This window comes from Mus caroli, chromosome 5 (assembly GCF_900094665.2).
Source record: "Mus caroli chromosome 5, CAROLI_EIJ_v1.1, whole genome shotgun sequence".
Lineage (NCBI taxonomy): Eukaryota > Metazoa > Chordata > Mammalia > Rodentia > Muridae > Mus > Mus caroli.
Genome location: NC_034574.1, coordinates 137,036,585 through 137,058,159, shown reverse-complemented (window position 1 = coordinate 137,058,159; position 21,575 = coordinate 137,036,585). Strand labels below are relative to the sequence as shown.

The window sequence follows — 21,575 nt, the reverse complement described above, 5'->3', positions numbered from 1 at the left end:
GAGATTGAGCCCACTTTTTTGTCTACGGGCATGATTGACTGTATCTCTATTACAGCACTCATCTTAAGCCTTAAATTCTGCCCTCTGCACTTGCATTAAAAGATGAGTCCAGCCCAATTCATTCTACTTCCTTATCAACCCTACCACTGCCACATACACATACACTCTGGCACTAAGAAAATAATCCACTATCCACTTGTTCTTTCGTTCAACAAAGAACTCCTAGGTATTTATTTATGTGCCTAGCCCAGAGCTGGGACTGGAAGCCTTAGGCTTGATATCTGGACAGATTTAAAACTGACCATTCTTGCTCATAGCTTTGTGGTTGAGTGCCGACCCAGCCAGAATCCCCCTATGAGGGCGTAGGGCACAGCTTAGCAGTAGAACACTTGCCTAGCATGGGTTCTATAAATACAAAACTGGCCATTCTAAAAGGATTTTCAGGAAGCAGGAAGATCATAAGTAGGAAGTTATTTCCACAAAGTTGAGTTTGATATGCCCAGATAATCAATGCAAAGATTTGCATACACTTGAGAACTCCAATCTCTGATCAAATTCCAACCATGGCAATCTAACTGGGCCATCTGAGATCCTCACTGGCTTTATGACAGCTTGTTAAACTGTCCTCTCTGGCTCGGAACTGGTGCTGCCAAGCTGTGGGCTGTTAAAGGTTAAGCTTCCGCTCTCTTTCCAGCTCCTCGGATGACTGCCTGGCAGTGGAGGGTGAAATGACCTCATTCGTCAGAAGGAAGACACAGAAAGAGGTTCTGAGACAAAAAGGGGATCTGCCAAGGAAAGACAAGGAGTTTTCAAGTTCAAATAAAAGCCAGCAGACACCCTTGGTGAACCCTAATATGTAATGGTAGTAATTATAGAGTCCTGCTTACCACCCCGCATATGACAAGTGAACCCCAGTTGGCACATTTTCTGAGCCAGCTCCTGAAGATCCTTTAAAGACATGGGGAGCTTCTCCCACTGCCTCCAACCTAGGGCTGAGGTGTTATTCCCTCCACCATGAAAACCCACACCACCATTTGGTTCCCAAGCCAGATATGTTTTATAGCCTGCAAAACATGATAAGACTGCCCCAGAGTCCAAGTGCTTGTGTCTGTTCTAAGTCCAGAGGCATCTCATACTTTCAGTGTTTCCATCTGGGGCACACAGTGCTTTCTTTGTGTGTATTTCCCAGTGAACTTTATCCTGGAGCAGTTTAGAAGTTTCGTATCCTACGAGCTCATAAACAAAGCAATCATACCTGGACAGCTTTTAAAAATAAGGCCTCGCTCACTCCCGCTGAGTTCAAGTCTCAAGTGCTGAGTGTGTTTTCTGCTAGGAGAAGGTTGCTGCGGCCCTGGAGTCTAGGTCACCTCAGTCCTAGGTGTGCACTCTAGGACATGTTCAGAGCTGGGTTGGGTGTGACTGGGGTAGACAACAGGTAAAGAACAGGAAGCGCCAGGAAGGACTGTGGAGACAGCTCAGTAGTTAAGAACACTGGCTGTTCTTCCAGAGGACCTAGGTTTGTTTCCCAGTACCCACATGATGATCACAACCTTCTGCAACCCAAGTTTCAGGGAATCTGAAGCCCTCTTCTGACCTCTGACATATGCACCAGGCACGTACATATATATGTACCAGTCACAGATGACATACATGCAGTCCAAGTAGCTTACACATAAAATAAAAGTTTTAAATAATGTGCCAGGAGCCACACACCTACATAGCCTCTACAAGATGAAAGAAAGGACAGACATCCTAGACGCCTCAGCCTACCTGGGGGCTGAGGAAATGGGTCAGTTTGTAAAGTGCTTGTGATGCAAGCATTGGGACCTGAGTTCCATCTTCAGAACTCATGTGAAAAGCTACATACAGTAGATATGCTCTTGTACTCCCAGTGCTGGGGATGTGGGAGACAGGTGGATTCATGGGGCTTGTGGAGACTTGATAGCCATCAGTCTATCCTATTTAGCTACTTTAGTAAGAGACTCTGTCTCCAATATATCTATAGTGGATATTGGCTGAGGAATGACGCCCAAGGTTGACTTCTTGTAACACACACACACACACACACACACACACACACACACACACAGAGAGAGAGAGAGAGAGAGAGAGAGAGAGAGAGAGGAAATTTTTAGACAGTCTTGTGATTTACATAGTTGTAAAACATGGGATTTTTAACTTATTCTTAATGTTCTGTTATTCCAGTAATCAGATCTTGGCGTTAGTTACGTTTTTGGCACCCCGGAACTTTCAAAATTGTGGGTGGCTCCATCCATGAGAAACCATGCCCCGTGGACCTTCAATCAGGGAAACCAATTCGTAAGAGGTATGTGGAAGTTACTCAAAGGCAGAGAGCTTAGAGGATTCACCTGCGGAGGATGTGAGCCTCGAACTTTCAGAGCCAGCACCTTGTGGTGGACACTAGACCAAAGACCTAGAAGCCCAAAGGTCCAGGTCCTGTTCTAAAAGACACCACAATGTAGGGGCTTGGCTGGAACTCTGGGAGGGCCGGGAGAGGATGCACAGAGGTATTACCTCCACTGCCAAGCCTTAGGAGAGATGGCCTGGTCCACTGGGTCCAGCCACCTCGCCTTGTACTGCTCCAGCCTCGCCCACCAGGCTGCTCAGCCACGCCCACCACGAGGAAGACCCTCCCATTCCCTTGCCTGCCTCAGCTGGGGCTGCCTAAACCACGCCATCCTCGCTTCAGCACCGCCCATCGGTCTGCTAGACCGCGCCCACCGGCTCAACTCTGCGGTGCCACTCTGGCGGACACAGCTAGGGCGACTTCGTTCGCTCCGTCCCATCTTGTTTCGGCCACGCCCATCCGCCATCTAGGCCACGCCCATCAGCCCATTTCAGGGTGGGGGGAGTAGGGGCGCGTCCCCTCCCCTTGGCTTCTCCCTCCTGTTGGCCTCTCAGCCCCCACCCCCGCTCCACGCCTCAGCTGGGGCCAATCAGTCCGGCGCGCTGGCCGGGCTTCGGCTCCGCTTAGCGAGCCCCTAGGCCACGCCCACCTAGCGCAACAAGTCTCTTCCAGGTTTCCCCGGGTTGCCCCAAAAGATCGACCCTCCCACCAGGCTGTCTCCGGGCGAGGCCGCCCCGCCCACTCGAGCGTACTCCGCCTAGGCCCCGCCCCCCTCAGGTGGGGCTGCCCCGCCCTCTGGCCGTTCGGCCCCGCCCACTCCGCCCGCCTCAGGTGGGGCTGCCTGTCCCTTCGCTCGTCCCAGCCGCGGCAGGCTACGTCTACCTCGCAGCTCCTCACGGACCGAAGCGCCGCAAAGTTTTGACATTTTGGCAGCAGAGACGCGCACTGACTCTCTCCCGCTGACAGCTGTGGCGGCGGCCGACTCTCGAGGACCGCTCAGTCTCAAGTCCTAGGCGCTCCCGCCGCCCGGAGTCCGGCGGCCACGAGGCCCCGCCGCGTCCTCCCGCGCTCGCCCTCCCGGAGGCTGCAGCCATGTCTCGGGGGCCGGAGGAGGTGAACCGGCTCACGGAGAACACGTACCGGGTAAGTGTGGGACTTTGCGGAGCTCGAGACGGGAGACGGGGGGTCCGGGACTCTGTGGTTCCAGGCTGAGGGCGGAGGCTGGGAGGCCCGGAGACTTGGGGACTCCAGGGTTCGAGGCCAGGAACGTGAGCCCGGACAAGCAGCTGACCATTGTCGCCAGCGGGGTCGGTCGAGATTCTTTTTCACTTTTGAGATAAAGTGGGGACTTTACATGATAAGGGCCTCCCCTTCCCCCTTGGACCCTCGGAGACTCCCAGGGACCCCACATTTCCCGTGTTGGGGGAAGGGGATTGGAGACGTGGACGACAATCCGCGGGGTCCCCGAGAGGTTCTTATCCTCCCCCAACTTCTCTTTGTGATCAGTGACTACGCTGGTCTGACCGCTGGGGCTAAACCCTCCCCAGATCCAAAAGAGAGAGAAAGAGAGAGAAAAAAAGAGACAAGCTCGAATTTCCTCGGAGAAAAGAAAGAATGTAGGGGAGAAACTCCTCCGTAATTAGGAATCCATCGCCAGGTGAGCCTGGCTCCCTCGGCTCAGGGAATTTTCTAGGCTGCCAGGGAATCTGCTCCTGGGAAGACTTGAAACGCCTTCCCCCTCTTGGACTCTTTCATACAGTAGCTTTTAAGTTCGATTTGGCTTTTCTTTTGATTACTTTTTGTTTAGCTTTTTGACAGTTTTATACATCTATATACAATTATTATGAGCATGTTCGCCCGCGGTTGGACTGTTTCTACGTCCATGATTTGGGGAGGTTATTGGAGTCAGAGAGCACTGAGATTTTAATAAGAATTGACTTAAGCTGACAGAACGTGTGGTGATTGGCCGCTTAACTGGCATGTTATGTGAGAGAATTTTTCCAGAAACAGACATGGGATTAGTGGCCATTTTAGTAAGTTTAAGTACTTATAAATGAATTCCATTTGAAATGAGATATCCGTTTAATCATCTGCTATTAATAGAATACAAAACAACTTTTGTTTTAATTCCACTTAGGCCCACTGAACCCCTGAGATTTAAAGTTCTCTAAATTTACTTGTAGTCATGATTAAAACCCACTCTTTGGTCATTTCTCTAGATTCTTTTTTCACCCACTCTTTGGTCTTTTCTCTAGATTTTTTTTCACCCCTAAAATTGAGTTTCTAGATTTGCAAGGTCTTAGTTCCTGAAATCAGAATTTATTGAGTTGCTGGAAAATCATTTTAAAGCAGCATGAAAATATTTTCAGAATTCATTGTGGCTCCAAAACGTATTCACCCCTCCATGTGTGCACTATAACATTTATTCTAGATAGACAAAGTAGACTGTATTATTATGATTTTGAAGGTTCACAACTGTGACCAAAACCTGTTCCTATTAGTGTGCTTCCTTAATTAAATGACAATTTTTAGAAATGCCAGAAATGTGAATGTTTAAAGCCTTGTATTTGGATTGGCATTGTTCAGACTTAATGATGTGAAGCAGGTAGAACTGGGGTGTGGGTTGACAGAGTATGGAAGTAAAATGCCCTAGCGTGGGGGAGACAAGATGCTCAGGTAACGGGTAAGGAAAAAGCGTAACTGAGGAATGTGGGTTATTTATTGTAGTTTGTGCGTGGAATCCGAGCATCTGCTGCAGTGGAAAACACAGGCACAGTAAAGTTTCTCAAACACAATTGATTGTTTATCTTGCTGGTCTGGAAAGAAAATGTCAACTTTAGACAAGCAATCAGATGCCCTAAGCAAACTGTTCTTTTTCTCACTTCTGACTGAGAAACCTTTGGCTGGTGTGGGCAGGCAGATTACAGTACCACAAATATGAACCACCTTGGCATGTCTTTTCTACCCACAGAACTGGAGCAAGAGGAAGATTGTTGATTTTATTGTTTAGGTTATCCGCATTGGTAGACATAAGGCATAGAAAGTCTTTTGGGGGATGTTTTCTTTTCTTTATTTAAAGACAGGGTCTTACTATGTAGCCCTGATTGGCCTGGAATTTGATATGTAGACCCAGTTGACCTCAGATTCAGAAGTCCACCTTCCTCTGCCTCCTCCCAAGGGCTGAGGTTAAAGCACTACAACTCCTAGCTATTTAGTTGTTTATTTGTTTGTTTGTTTGTTTTTTCCTTCTTTTTTTTAAAGACACTCTTGTATATGTAGTCTAGGCTAGCTTTCCTATGAACTCGCTATGTATCCCAGGCTGGTCTCAGCCTCCCCAATGCTGGGGTTGGAAGTGTGCACCGCCATACTCGCTCATTTTCAGTTTTGAAAGGTTGTAATAAATTGAAGATCAGAAACCAGTGTGTTATTGGTTTCCATCCCCAAGTGTTGAAACATTTCAAAAGCTTGCTAAATGTCAATTGATTTTAACCAGGATTTCCTTGTTAATATTTTGGGGTCAGGTTTTTTGTTTTTTGTTGGTTTTTTTTTTTTAATGTGGAGATAATGGGATCAAAAAAAAAATCACAGCACTAGACAGGAGATTTCTATATCTATAAAACAAAGTGGAGGCTGATGGCCAATAATTTGACTCTAAGGACATGCACACTTAAATTTACATTTATGGGGGTGATTGGAAGCCTGAAAAGCCTTTTATTATAATTGAGGCTAAAACTATTTAAGTGCAACATTGCAAAAATTCTACTGGCAATGTTGGTGAATGTGTTCTTTTAAAAACAGATTTCTTTTTTTCTTTTTCTGTTTTCTTTTCTCCACCCCCCCCCCACTCCCCCGAAACAGAGTTTCTCTGGGTAGCCCTGGCTGTCCTGGAACTCACTCTGTAGACCAGGCTGGCCTCGAACTCAGAAATCCGCCTGCCTCTGCCTCCCAAGTGCTGGAATTAAAAGCATACACCACCACTGCCCAGCTGAAAACAGACTTCTTTGTGTTACCTGGCGATATTTCACTAATAGAAACACAACCTAACCAGGTGCATTTACAAAGGCCACTTGCAAATGAGATTTAATGTCTTGCCTCTCTGGGTTTTAGGTGTGTGTGTGTGTGTGTTGTCTCTTAATACTCAAATATCTTTTAAATAAAGGAATAAATTCTTTAGGGAAATGGGAGGCTGGTAAAGTAGTGTGATCCTCTATGCAGTATCAGATATACCTAAATATATATTTATACATTGGCACAGTTTTTTTTTTTAATGTACTTAGACAAATGATTACTGGATATCCATGCTAATTCCCGGAAGGATGTTATGTTTTACCGTTTCATAAACAAATAGCATGATAATGAGCCCCAAAAGAAAAAGTACTGTTGATAATTTCAGTTTAGTCAAAGATAGCAATCTCCTTTCCATGTTTAGCACATAGTGTGCCCAGAATTTGGCCTCGGAAGCCTTCTTGTGACTTTTACGTGCTTTAGTGAGTAAGGGTGAGGTAAAGCTCAAAAACCTTTGCTTAAGAGGAACCACAACCAGCCGGGCGTGGTTAATCCCAGCACAGGAAGCAGAGGCAGGCGGATTTCTGAGTTCAAGGCCAGCCTGGTCTACAGAGTGAGTTCCAGAACAGCCAGGGCTACACAGAGAAACCCAGTCTCGAAAAACCAAAACAAACAAACAAAACACACACACACACACACAAAACAAACAAAAAAAGAAGAACCACAACCTTCCTAGCAGTTAGGATTTTAAAGTCTTAGGAGATTGAGAAAGAATGGATGTGGTATCACCCAAGGACATCCTACCTGCATGCATCTAAAAATGAGTGAAGGAGGAACATGACACTCACAAAGGGAAGAGAGGAAGGACCACAGCCACAAAGGAAAGAGGGAGGACCATAGACACAGCCTTTATCTAGTGCCACCAACACAATAAGATGTGTTTTATTTGAGAACTAAGGTGCAGTGTATACAATTTAGGGAAACTATGAATGGGAAAGCTGGAAGAGGTGTTTCAGCATTTACTGCTCTTTCAGAGGACTTGAATTCTGTTCCTAGCATTCACAGAGGCTGGCTTACAACTGCCTGTATCTCCAGTTCTAGGGGATCTGGGGCTCTGGGCTCTGAGGGCACCTATGCTCACATGCACACACATATATAACTTAAGAGAATAAAAAGTAAATGATAACTCTAGAACAAACAAAACCAAAAATATAATAGATTTTAAAAAAAGAGCAGACGTTTAACACCAACTGTAATTTTAAAAGTTCTAAGATTGTGTTCCTTTTCAATCTTAACAAAATTATCTATGGTACCATGAAACAATTGAAAGTGGTGTGTGTGTGTGTGTGCGCGCGCGCACATGTGTACATGTGTGTTGGTGGTGGAGAACAAGGGGCTGTACTTTCAATCAGTTTCCACCTTATTTTTGAGACATGATCTCTTGATGAACTTGGAAGTTTACCATATTGGCTAGACTGGCTGGCTGGCTAGTGAGCCCCAGATGCACTCCTGCCTCTGATTCGCCAGTCCTGGGATCTCAGGCACACACTTTAACTTTTTATGTGGATGCTAGGAGTCTAAAGTTCTTATGCTTCTAGAAAAACACTTTCTCACTGAGTCATTTCCTACCCTCTCTGACTCAGGAGACAGGGAGGCAAATGGATCTCTGTGAGTTCAAGCCCAGCTTGGTCTGTAAAGTGAGTTCAGGACAGCCGGCGGCGCAACACAATAAGACCCCATCTCAAGGGGAAAATTAATACAACAAAATGTTTCACATAAACCAGTCAGTTTTTCAAGAAGGTCCGTTTATTTAGCTCTCTTAAAGTTACCAATCTGTTGGTATTTCCAGCCCCACCTTAAGCTACTTTGCCTTGTCCCCTATAAGATTTACAACTGTAAGGTATACCGTATGAAATGTTTCCTCATTATGTTTGTTCATCTCTCTTCCCTCCCCAATGGGAATGTGAGCCTGCTCAAGGTAAATACCTTTGCTTTGTTGTAGTTCAAGCACCTAGAACAGTTCCTGGTACGAAGGTGTATTTGTTGAGCCACTGCACATTTAATCAATTCAAGTGTTTAATCCTGTGTTCAGATCTCTGCTCCCTCCCTCCCTCCCTTGACTACAATCTACCTACAAAGGTAGATGTGGATTCTTTTTTTTTTAAATTAGGTATTTTATTCATTTGCATTTCAAATGCTATCCCAAAAGTCCCCCATACCCTCCCCCCACCCCCACCCCACCCCTGCACTCCCCTACCCACCCACTCCCCCACTTCTTGGCCCTGGCGTTCCCCTGTACTGGGGCATATAAAGTTTTCAATACCAAGGGGCCTAGCTTCTTTATTACCCTGTTCTAAAGATCTATTAAAATTTTTCTTTTCTGTGTGTGAATGTTTACTTGCTTGTATATATGTGCACCACACGCATGCCTGGTGTCTTGAGGCTAGAAGAGGTGTCAGAATTCTCTGGAACTGGAGTTACCTGCAGTGTTGAGTTGCCTTGTGGGTGCAAGGAGTTGAGCCCTACTTGTCTGCAAGAGCCATCTTCAGCACCAGCCTTCTTATTTATTTATTTATTATTTTCATAAGTCTCGCGTGTATGACTGTGTGAGGATGTTAGATCAGAGCCAGTTGTGAATGGCCATGTAGGTACTGGGAATTGAACCTCCGCCCAGCACCAACCATTTTAAAGTTGAGAAACAGACCTGGAGTCTGAGTGACCAGCTTCAGTCATTTACACCCCTAACCTCTGAATAAGTGATTCAGTTTCTGGTGACCAACAGATGTACACAGCAAGTAGATTTTCATAATTTGGTGATCTAAAAAATGTCACTGAAATTCTCCCTTCTCTGGAAATGCATCATCATAGACAAGTTTTGAACAAACCTTTAAATACGAAGCTGAGATGCTTTTGTTCTTTACAGGGTAGGGCGAGCCATCCGAGCCATCTGGGCTTGTGTTTCCTTGTTTATCTTCTCAGCTTGAGTTTAATGGCGGTTGTGTAAGTGAAAGGGTCAGCTTGGTCTCCAGCGGTGGATAGTTGAATCTGCACGTCATAGCTTTAAAATGCCTTTATAAGAGCCCTTTCTAACTGAGTATACTGGAATACCCCTTTGAACACAGCACTGGGGAGGCTAAGGCAGGAGAACTGCTGTGGGTTAAGAACAGTCTGGGCCACAGAGCAAGATACTCTCAGAAAAGTAAAACACAAGTGCTCAGCGGTTCAGGTGGGAACTGCTCTTCCGGAGGACCCTAGGTAGGATCCCAGCGCTGGGGCTCACAGCTGTCTGCACCTCCAGCTCCAAGGGACCCTGTGTCCTCTCCTGGCCTCTTTGGGCACCTGCAATTCTCTCTCTCTCTCTCTCTCTCTCTCTCACATACATATACATGCAAACACATACATACTACATAAATAAAAATACATCTTTTTTTAAAAAAAAATTAGCTGTTTTTAAAAATTAAAAACAACAACTGATCTCTGAAATATATTTAGTGTATTTACTCTCTAGCTCTTTACACTATTTGGCATTTCTATCTTTTCCTGTGACTCCTTTTCCTTCAGGTATCCAGAAGATAAAATGAGATTTGCAGAAGTCTAGACAACTTGCTGTTAGTTATCCAATGACTAAAGGGGGTGTAAGGACGCTGTGCCAGGGAACAGCAGGAAGAGTTGCCAAGTGTCAAATACAGATGGGAGCAGCCTAGTGAGTTAGCGTGCTGTGTGGAAAAATAAAAATATCAAGCAAACAAAGAGTAGTTTGCTTTTTGCTATTAAAGCAGGCTTTTGTTACTAAGGAGTTTAGCACCTATGGTAACACAGCTGTGCAGCATCCTTTAGTGTGCAAGGTGGGAAGCTGGGCCCACTTAGACCAATGGCACCATCTCTGAGTTTCAGCTAGCTTATTACGTTTATATTTGTGAATTTTTTCAGTACTTAACATTAACTCTGGCCTTGCACGGACCTGCAAAGGAAACCTCGTGTGCATAAAATTGAAAGGACTTGGTTGGTTGGTTTATTTGTTCAGCACTCCATGTGGATGTTTATTCTATAGTTGCAAAGTAAAAACTACACTAATGTTGACTTACCTGTGATACGGGGAAATAACATTTATTTGTAAAACTTTTTTTTCTTTTTTTTTTTTTAAGATTTATTTATTTATTATATGTAAGTACACTGTAGCTGTCTTCAGACACACTCCAGAAGAGGGCATCAGATCTCATTACAGATGGTTGTGAGCCACCATGTGGGTGCTGGGATTTGAACTCAGGACCTTTGGAAGAGCAGTCAGTGCTCTTAACCACTGAGCCAACTCTCCAGGCCCCCCCCCTTTTTTTTTTCGAGACAGGGTTTCTTTGTATAGTCCTGGCTGCCCTGGAACTCACTCTGTAGACCAGGCTGGCCTCGAACTCAGAAATCCGCCTGCCTCTGCCTCCCAAGTGCTGGGATTAAAGGTGTGTGCCATCACTGCCCGGCTCCAGCCCCTATTTGTAAAATTTTTATTGAATTACAATTTATATTGAGATAGATCCACTTGACCTGATGGGTGGAGGGCAGCTCCCCTTCACAGAGGAGAACGGTGAGGGGGGGAAGTTAGTTGAAGTTAGTTATGTTGAGAGGGTGGCCAGGGAGGAGAGGGGGGCGGATATTGGGATGTAAAGTGAATGAATGAATGGATGAATGAATGAATAAATAAATAAATAAATAAATGAGCCGGGCCGGTGGTGGCGCATGCCTTTAATCCCAGCACTTGGGAGGCAGAGGCAGGTGGATTCCTGAGTTCGAGGCCAGCCTGGTCTACAAAGTGAGTTCCAGGACAGCCAGGGCTACACAGAGAAACCCTGTCTCAAAAAACCAAAAAAATAAATAAAATAAAATAAAAAATAAAATTAAAAAAGATAAATAAATAAATAAATGGGAAACTATGCTTTAGTATTTGTAGCTCACTACATTGTCCTGAACTGAACACTATGTAAGTGGCACCCAGATCAAGAAGTAGACTCTGGCAAGCTGCACTGAGCTGCCCATGGGCTTCCCTCCTGTCACTGCGTGGGTACCACTCTTCCAACCTGTAATGGTGTTTGCTGTTTTCTCTGCCCTTTACCCAGCATGGCTATCAGATTCATCCGTGTTGGTAGTAATCGTCATTGCTCGTTCTTGTTGCAGACTGATATTTTGTCATCAGGACAGATCACAGGCATGTGGGTTCTTTTCAGGCTGCTCCAGGATGACACAAGTGATGCCTTACAGCACTCTGGTTCGTGCCTGATAGTCATAGGGCCTCGTATCTCTTGGGTATGCGCACCGGAGCACACTGAGTGCAAAGCATTTGGATCTTGAGATTCAGTGATTGTACTAGATGACTACTCCCAACTTCCCTTCAAACAGCCTATGTTATCATTGTTGGTCTTTCTTCATCTTGGCTCTCTGGTAGGTGGGTGTAAATGTAAAATTGACTTTCAGAATATTTGCGCCAGGCCTGTGGTTGGTTTGTATGGATCATCAGCCTCCTACAGAACTGGTAGTGGACAAATTGTCAGAGACAGAATCAGGGCCTAGGGATTGCAGGTCTCGGATGTATTGTTCTGGTTTTCACTGTAGTAAAACACTAACTTCATTAGACTCTACACTGTCATGGCTGAACACATTAAAAAGTTTTATTATGAAAGAGGTGTCCAGGACCTAGCTAGATGAGTTTTATTTAAATACACTCGAGTACTTGGAATAGAATGTAGAGTTACAGTCGATTGGATTTTCTTGCTAATTGAGTTTTAATGAAAGTTCCTTTTTCTTTTTTTCTTTTAAATGTTTCTAGTTGTCAGTCTTTTTTTTTTTTTAAGAGAAACAACTGCTCTTATTTTATTTGATTTTATTTATATGAGTACACTGTCTTCAGACACACCAGAAGAGCGCATCATATCCCATTATAGATGGTTGTTAGCCACCATGTGGTGGCTGGGAATTAAACTCAGATCCTCTGGAAGAGCAGTCAGTGCTCTTAACTGCTGAGCCATCTCTCCCACCCACCCCCCCCCTTTTCTTTCTATGTAACCTTTCTTAGAAATTTTCAAACTTTATTGGTATAGGCACAGTAAGCTACTTTTTGATAGTTTCAGTGAGTTATAGTTTATTCAAGATATTTCGGGACTGATATCTGTAAAGGAAATCTTTGTGTGTCTGCCTATTTGATGTTCTTTGTTGAGTGGGGCATGTCCGTACGTGCTTGTGTGGATGTATACATAGTGTGTATGCATGTATTTAGAGACCACATGTCAACATCAGATGTCATCCTCAACTACTCTTCGATGTATTTTTTTAGGCAGGGTCTCTCAGTAAACCTGGAGCTCATTGGTCATGTTAAACTAGCTGACCAATGAGCTCTAGAGATACTCTCATCCCTGGGTCTCCACCCCCTGAACTAGGATTATAGATGGCTGCCACGCACGCTTGATGTTTCCATGGAGCTGAGAATCCCAGCTCAGGCCCTCATGCTTGCGGGGCAGGTACCATGTCAACTAAGCCTTCTCTGTAGTCCAGGAAATGTTTGGTCTGGTGGTGGTAGTTGTTTGTTTGTTTTGAGACAGTCTCACTATATAAATCCTAGACGGGCCTAGAATTCACTATGCAGACCAGTCTGGCCTCAGACTCAGAGATTAAAGGCATGTGCTACCACACCTGGCCAGAATGTTCTTTTTATCCTGATTACATTGTAATTGTATATGCTTGAGAGCAAGTCCTGAAAAGTATAATTTTCTGCATTTCCCACAGTGTTTGTATCCATTAGTCAAATTAAACGATTTTGAAAATGATTCTACGGGGCCTAGCAAACACAGGAGTGGATGTTCACAGTCAGCTATTGGATGTATCACAGGGCTCCCAATGGAGAAGCTAGAGAAAGTACCCAAGGAGCTAAAGGGATCTGCAACCCTATTGTTGGAACAACATGATGTACTAACCAGAACCCCGGAGCTCTTGTCTCTAGCTGCATATGTATCGAAAGATGGCCTAGTCGGCCATCAATGGAAAGAGAGGCCCATTGGACTTGCAAACTTTATATGCCCCAATATAGGGGAATGCCAGGGCCAAAAGAATGGGAATGGGTGGGTAGGGAAGTGGGGGGCGCTATGGGGGACTTTTGGCATATCATTGGAAATGTAATTGAGGAAAATATGTAATAAAAATATTAAAAATCAAAAAAAAAATGACTCTGAAATATAAAAAAAAAAAAGAAAATGATTCTAACTCTGATAGCAGAATATTTCCAAAATTTCTATGAAGACCCTAAAAATAAGTCGTCTCAAATCTCATAATGCATAGACAACACTAACTCTTGTAGCCAACACTTTTCAGGGCATAATTGTATGTCAGTATTTGGTTCTTCATCATTTTGATGACTCCACAGTATTCTGAAACTCTTCATCTCAAGTTATTGATCCAGCCCTGCTGTTAGATATAGATCTTTGCCAGTAGGTTGCTATTAAGACACTGCAGTTGGCACAGCTCAGATAAAGCTTTACCCCAATCCAGGTTGATTTCTGAAAGTTAAGTTCCCAGAAGGGAGCTGTGGATCCAAGGGTTGCTGCATTGTAAAGAAAGTATGCCCCAAATAATAGTACTGAAATTTGCATTGTGTGAGTGCATCTTACACTGAACTCTCAGCCAGTTACAGAGGTATTTTAAAACCACTTCCTTTTTTTTTTTAATCCAGAGAGAGATTTTATGTGTTTGTAGTAGAAAAAACATTATCTATCAACAATGTATAGATTATGGGCATTGTCTAGAAGAGCTGAGATCTCATGACTACCATTTTTTATAATTTATAATTTGGAACTTATTGGTATTTAACAGGAGAGCAGTCATATGGCATTGCAAACATTCAGATCTGTATGCTTCTGTTCTTATTTTCATCAGCCTTAATTCAGTATTTTCTGTTTCTCTACTTTCTCTTTCTGGTTAGTCACTAGTTGTAACAGTTAACTCAGATCTTTGTAGCTAAAGGTGAGACAAGTATAAATGTGATAAAATGTTGCAGTTTTCTCTTTCTTTAGGAAAAATGTTGCCAGTATGTTCCCAAAACAGGGAGTAAAATAGAAGAGCAAGCCTTAGGGATAGATCTAAAAGGTTGTTTACAGCCTGGAGAGCTGCACATTTGACCCTCACAGCAGGGGCTTGAGATGCCCTCCAGTTTGTTGCTTTGACTGATTTATTTATTTGGTTCTTTGGAGATTGAAAGTCCTGAAGCAGTAACAATCCCTTCTCTATAAAACTTAGTAGCAAGGGCTGGAGAGAAGGCTCAGAAGGTAATAGCATCAGTGTCCTTACAGAGGCCTTGAGTTTTCCGTTCCTAGCACCCAGGACCCAAGTGCCTGTAACAACAGTTCCTGGGGAGCCAACACCCTCTTTTGGCCTCCATAGTCACTGCACTCATACTTATACCTATGCAAACACACACACACACACACACACACACACACACACACACACACGTTAAAAAGTAAATATTTCATAAAAAATTGTAAATAATCCAGAAAGTATTTCTCTCTCTATCTGTGTGTGTGTTTGCATAGGTGTGTGTTTGGATGCACGTGTGCACAAATATGAAGGTCAGAGGGCAGCTTGTGGGAAGTGGTTTTTCCATCATGAGAGACTGTGTTTTGGCTTTAGTTAAGGTTAGCAGGCTTAAAGGCAAGGGCCTTCACTCACTGAACCATCTCCTTGGCCCTGAAGTGTGGTTACTTTTATGTTTCACCAAAAATAAGCAGAAATGGGATATATACATTCTATTTCAATTAAATATATTAGAGCTGTGGTAAAACTTGGTACTTGCTTCCTGTTTAGCAATTCAACCTTTAAAGGTAGAGATTTTTCTCTTTAAGTTTCACATATAGGGGTACATTTGAGCTGCTTACTAACCTGAAACTACAGTTGCAACAGAAATTAAAACACTGAAAAACATTCAAAGTACAATTCTTGAGATTGTTCTAAGGGTTTTCCTGTTGCCAGCAATTGCTCTCTTTCTAGGGTCAGCTATATCCTGGACAGGTTCAAAACTAGTGATGACCTGTAAAAAGCGTGGGGAAATCCATCTGATTGGAACACACCACCCAGGGTGATAAGTGTGTAGGTGAGGAAAGATGACAGGCCAGACAACCTACTCTAAGTGCAGAGCTGACCCTCTGGCTTACTAAGAAAGGTACAGGCAACACTCCTGTCACTGTCAGATGCTTATCAGACACTGACTCCTGAGACTGTGGGTAATGGACAGTTCACTTCTGACCAGAAAATGCCCTCAAGTAACAAACCTGGAAAAGGGCAATGATAATTCCTTATACTTAAGTTTTGTTGTTATGAGGAGGTTTTAATGAAATTTTGACAGTTGATCTGGAGGTGTGGCTCATGGTAGATCATTTGCCTAGCATGCATGAAGTCCTAGAAATAAAAATAAATAGGGTCTGGAGAAATGGCTCAATGGGTAAGACAGCTTGTTGTGAAAGCAAGGGGAACTGAGTTCTAATTCTGTTTCCATTGAAAAATCTGGGCATGGCTACATAGCACTGTGCAGGGTGGAGGAAGGAGGATGGCAGGAACTGCTGGCCACTAACCTAGCTCTAGGCTCAGGTCTTGTCTGGAGGGAAGACAGTGATAGAGCAATAGTCCCCATCCTCTCTGGCCCCCTCATGTGTCCAGGCAAACAAACCCACTTCCACACAAGTGTAAATGAGATAAATACTGGAGGAGGATGGAAAGATGGCGCAGCGGTTAAGAGTACTGACTGCTCTTCCATAGGTCCTGAGTTCAAATCCCAGCAACTACATGGTGGCTCACAGCCCTCCATAATGAGATCTGATGCCCTCTTCTGGTGTGACTGAAGATAGCTACAGTGTACTTAGATATAATAATAAATAAATCTTTGGGCCAGAGTGGGCAGAGGTCCTGAGTTCAATTCCCAGAAACCACATGATGGCTCACAACCATATGTACAGCCATAGTGTACTCATATACATAACATAAATTTTTTTTAAAAAAAGATAAATACTGGAGCTTGGTACTTGTCACATTCCTGTGACTACAGTTGTCACGTGCTCGTTAAACAAGGGCACTGAGACAGTGGCAGTAACAACCAGCTGCCTTGTTTCAAGCACCTGTTATCTATTTTGCATCTGCCAGGCTTACCACAAGCATCCACACTGTCTTCAGCTATTTTCTGAAGTACCACAGTTGTGCCCAGGCTCTGTGGTCACCTCCAGAAACCACAGTAGAGAACAGAGCAGCGTGGTCTGTACAGCTAATGACAGGACAACAACGTTGCCAGAGTGTCACTCTCCCAGCTCCTGCCCTCGGCCACCGATGCTTCCTTGACCTGTCCCAGAGAGTGCTACCTTTCTGTTCCCTTACCATGGATAACATGACAGCCTCCTCCATACTAGGGAGTATTTACTCCTGAGTCACACTCCGGGATGCTCTGCCTCTTGAGCTACACTCCAGCCCTCTTTTCACTTTTTCTTTTGAGGCAATCTCTCTCAAATTGCCTTGAACTCAGGATCCTCTTGCTTCACAAGCTAGGATCCCAGGCCTAGGGCCAGAGATGACCCTATGATACGACCCCCCTAGATGCCTCTTCGAACTTTTTTGTTTCCTTGGACAAAAGGAAATGATTATGTTTGAGAAAAAAAATTAATTTTAAAGGCAATTTGTAAGACGTTCTTAGGAAGTTGGCTATTCAAAGAAGTAGATGAGACACTTTAGGGGCTGTAGAGATGGCTCCAGGGTTAAAACTATATAATGCCCTTGCAGAGGACCCAGGTTCAGTTTTCACCACCCATACTAGTAGCTCACAACCACCTGAGACTCCAGAGCCAGGGGATGCACCACCCTCTGAGCTTTGCGGCAGCCACATTCACACGCACACACCCACGCTCAGGCACACGTGCATACACATGCATCTAAAAAAGCATATATTTAAGAGAGATTTTTATTCCTTGTCCTTCAGTCTGAGAGTAAGTACAGGTCATGAACTATCTTAAAATTACTTGTTATCGATTAATTTTTCTCTGATTACACGGAGTGCAATTTTAATGCACTTTAGAATGATTTGTCTCTTTGACTGAGACTCACTAGAGCTATTCCACAGATAAAAATGGTATTTGGAAGGAACTGATAAAACAAACAATGCTTGTATGAAATGAGGTACTTTGATCTGATAAATTTCCTGTTACTGATAAGTACTTTGGGGAAATTTCTCAAATTTCAACCTAGCATATAAACCAGCCTTTCCTGCAGATCATTTGTTTGTTTTTTAACAGTCTGCCATTCTTGCTGGCCTGGAGGTCACAGAAATCCTCCTGCCTCTGCCTCTGCCTCTGCCTCTGCCTCTGCCTCTGCCTCTGCCTCTGCNCTCTGCCTCTGCCTCTGCCTCTGCCTCTGCCTCTGCCTCTGCCTCTGCCTCTGCCTCTGCCTCTGCCTCGAGTGTTGCGATTAAAGCTATGCCTGGCTTATTGCTTGCTTTCTAGCCCATGACATACCTTCTAAAAACAGCAAGCAGAAAAAACGAGCAGCAAGCACACAGGTCAGACCACTTAACCAAATGGTCTAGTTACTCCTTCAGAGTAAATTCCCATTGGAAGTTTCTCTAAACCCAAGAATCACTCAATTATTATCCCTTTAATGATTGCCTTTTAATGAATTATTTGGGGGTGTATGTGTATTCAGTGACATACTTTCAGAGGTTAAAGGATAATATTCTGGAGTTGGTTCTCTCCTTCCAGCTTGTTGTCCCAGGGATCAGACTCAGTTTATTAGGGTTATCAGGCTTAGTGGCAAGCCCCTTTACTGGCTGAGCTATCTCACTGACCCCGGTATATGCCTTTTCTATTACATACTTCAAAATGATATGCATTTCAAAATGATAGTGAATAACACTTAAAATATTTGTATGTATGCTTGTGCATGTGAATGAGTCCAGGGTGTGCCTGCCACAGCACACGTGAGATCAGAGGACAGCCTCCCGTGGCTGTCCTGACCTTTCACTTGTTTAGGACAGGTCTTTGTTGTTTTGCTATTGTGTAGGCCAAGCTAGTTGGCCTGGAAGCTTCCGGGAACTCTCCTGTCTTTACCTCCCATCTCCTCATAAGATTGCACTGGGATGACAGATGCCCACACTGCACCACCAGCTTTCTCGTTGCTTTTGGGGTTCCAGACTCAGGTCTTCTTTCTTTAACCATCTCCTAGCCCCAGTCTGCAGTTTTTATTTCTCTCCCACTCTATTTGGATTGCCTCAGTATTTTTCATAGCCATCTCTCTATGAGGCCATGCGACTAGAACTCTCTTCATTCATCTTTGTAGATGAGTGGAGCTAGCATAGGGCCAAGCTTGATATGGGCTTCTAATAAAGGCTACACAACGTCTAGGCTTTTAATGCTGTTTTAAACATCTCAATATGAGAACTTAATGGAGTCAGTAGAATGAAATTTAAGTACACACATTCTGCAGTTCCATGAGCCATTCATTCTCGTTTTTTATTTTTATTTCTGGAAAACACCAGAAGCAAAAGCACATGTTCAGATTCTGGCTGAAATGTTACTTCCACATTCAAAGCTGTCTGACCCATAGCACTGTACTTCATTTAGACTAGGGAACTTTGCACTCCCATTCTTTCAAACAAAACAAACCTCTACAAGCCGAGCAATAATGGAGACTACTGTTGTAGTTGGAATTTTGAGTACTTTTTATTTTAGTCATAGATACGACTATCCCTCTCTCTGAAGTTCATACTCTAAAAGTTGGTTGAAGTCAGGAGCAGGGTTCCAAAATCCCCTGTCCAATGAGCCAAATACATACTTATATAATTATAGTTCTATGTCGTTACATAACATTATTGAATCTTCTAAACTAAAACTTAGTATAATTGCCTGTACCTGAACCATGGGGAAAGAAGTTTAGACTGACTCTTCCCTGACACCCTTCTTCTTCCTCTTTAGTATTAAAGTCGAATGTTTAAAGTAGGATGCCGTTTTCTCGTCTTTGAGCGAGCCATCAGTCATTTCCTTATTCTTCGCTTTACCTCAAATGGCTATGAAGTCAGAATACCCATGCATGCCTCTCTTAGTTACTTTGGTCATTTGATTTTTGTTTAGAGGACAATGCCTCACTAGCCCGGGTTGGCTCTGAACTCTCATTCGCCTGCCTCGGTCTCCCAGGTGTTGTCAATATAGCATGTACCACCACAGCTAACTTTATTCTTCCATGCTTGTTTGTTTTTCTGGTTGCTCTTGTTTTTCATTTAAATCATGTGTGTGAACAGAAGCATGCCGCTGTGTGTGTGCGTGCATGCATATGCGTGTGTGTGTGTGTGTGTCTGTGCATGCATGTGTGTCAAAGGATGACTTCTGAGAGTTGTTTCCGTGTACCATGTGGACGCCAGGGATGAAACTCCAGTCTTCAGGTTTTAAGCACCTTTCCCTGCTTAGTGATCTCGCCAGCCATTTTCTTTGTTTGTTTTTAGACAGGACCTTACTATGCATTCCTAACTCGTGGAACCCACACTGTATAGATACCCAGCCTTGAGCTTGCCTTGATTCTCTTGCCTCCTTTACTTCCATAGTGCTGGAACAGCAGATGTGCACCTCCACATCTCCTATGGCTTTGTTTTTTTTAAATATTTGGGAACCTAGATTTTATAAATTAACATGCTGACTTGAATGCTCTGAAAAATAATTTTCATAGCAGCCTTAAAATTTTTACTCAAAAGGTAGGAACACTGGTAGGACCACCTTCTATTCCTTCCTCTATTTTTGTTGGTTTTGCTGTGCTTTAGCTTCAGGTGAGTCCTTGTTGCCTAAACAAGCAGGGGATACCTCACAGCAATCTATTTCTTTGTTTAAAGCAGGTTCTCAGGTAGCCCTGGCTGACTTCATGTAGCAAAGCCTAGCCTTGAACTCCTGTCTCCACTTCCCAGGTCCTGGAATTATAGGCCTACACTGTGGTATGCAAGTATGGTATGCAAGCACTCTACCAACTGAACTGTATACCTATCCCCAAACATTATTTAGACAGTAGAATAGAAATTCATAGAAACTTGGTCGAACCTGACAATATAGACCTTGTGTTCTGGTGATCACACTGGCTTCTGATTTCTTGATTGATTATTGGGGATCACAGGACCTAATAGGAGCTCCCTTAAGTGCCAATAACATTCTTCTACAACCAACAGAGGGCTGTTCCCGTGCTTCACTGTTCACTGTCCCAATAGCTTCTTTTCACTCAGGCTGTGTGACTAGGGACAGGCCCATGTGAGCCTATAGACCCTCCTACATGACCTTTGTACCCTAAAGAATTACTTTGGCAGAAATAATTCTGTGTAACCAAAACCTGGTTTATGAAAGACGGGAAAGTGATATTGAAGTCATTACGAATGATCAATGGAAGATTTTCTCTGGACCTGGATATTTCCTATGGAAATTCCCTTTATAGAAGGACATAGAAGGTTGTATTTTCCTGGAAACAAATGTCTGCCAAACATCTTCTCCACCCATAGCTGGAAAGACAGATGCTAATCCAGCAGATTTGTCTCAAGATGGATGTGTTATCATTTTTTGCTAATGGGCCAAATTGATTTTTACTCTGGGAGAGGCAGTTGCTGCCGAGATCGACATGGGCATAAACACTTTCTAGACTGAGAATACTTTCTGCTCATCCTAAACCAGTGTTCACCGAGGACAACGGGTGACCTCATCTTGAGACATCTGACTTGAACTGTGGAAATAGCCCAAAAACCAAGCATGAGAATCTAGGTTTGATCCCCAGAACACACATTAAAAAAAAAAAAAAACAGGCATGGCAGCCCACACTTCTAATACCAGCTCTGGGGAAGCAGAGATAGGTAGACCTTGGATGCTCTCCGACCAGCTGTCTAGCCTGATCGTGAGCCCCAGGCTAGTGACAGACTGATTTAATAAGATGGACAGCACCTAGGGAATGCCTGAGGTTGTTCTCATGCATGTGTGCTCTTGCTTGCTCACGTTCACTCTCTCTTTCTGTCGCTCTCTCTGTCTCTCACACATCCACACTGCTTTCTCTCTAACACACACACACTGCTCTCTCACACACATCTTTCTCTCTCTCTCTCTCTCTCTCTCTCTCTCTCTCTCTCTCTCACACACACACACACACACACACAATGCTCCTCTGTCTCGCATACACACACACA

The 21,575-nt window shown here is 43.9% G+C and overlaps 1 protein-coding gene across 1 annotated transcript in view; it reads left to right on the top strand.

The window, feature by feature from the left end:
- Positions 1-3,200: 3,200 nt before the first annotated feature.
- The window catches only part of Baiap2l1 (BAI1 associated protein 2 like 1), a 92,802-nt gene continuing 74,427 nt past the window's right edge, over positions 3,201-21,575 (top strand). The window contains exon 1 of the mRNA XM_021162665.1: positions 3,201-3,511. Coding sequence (XP_021018324.1) covers positions 3,461-3,511 — 51 coding nt within the window. The 5' untranslated portion in view covers positions 3,201-3,460. The remainder of the gene's footprint in view (positions 3,512-21,575) is intronic.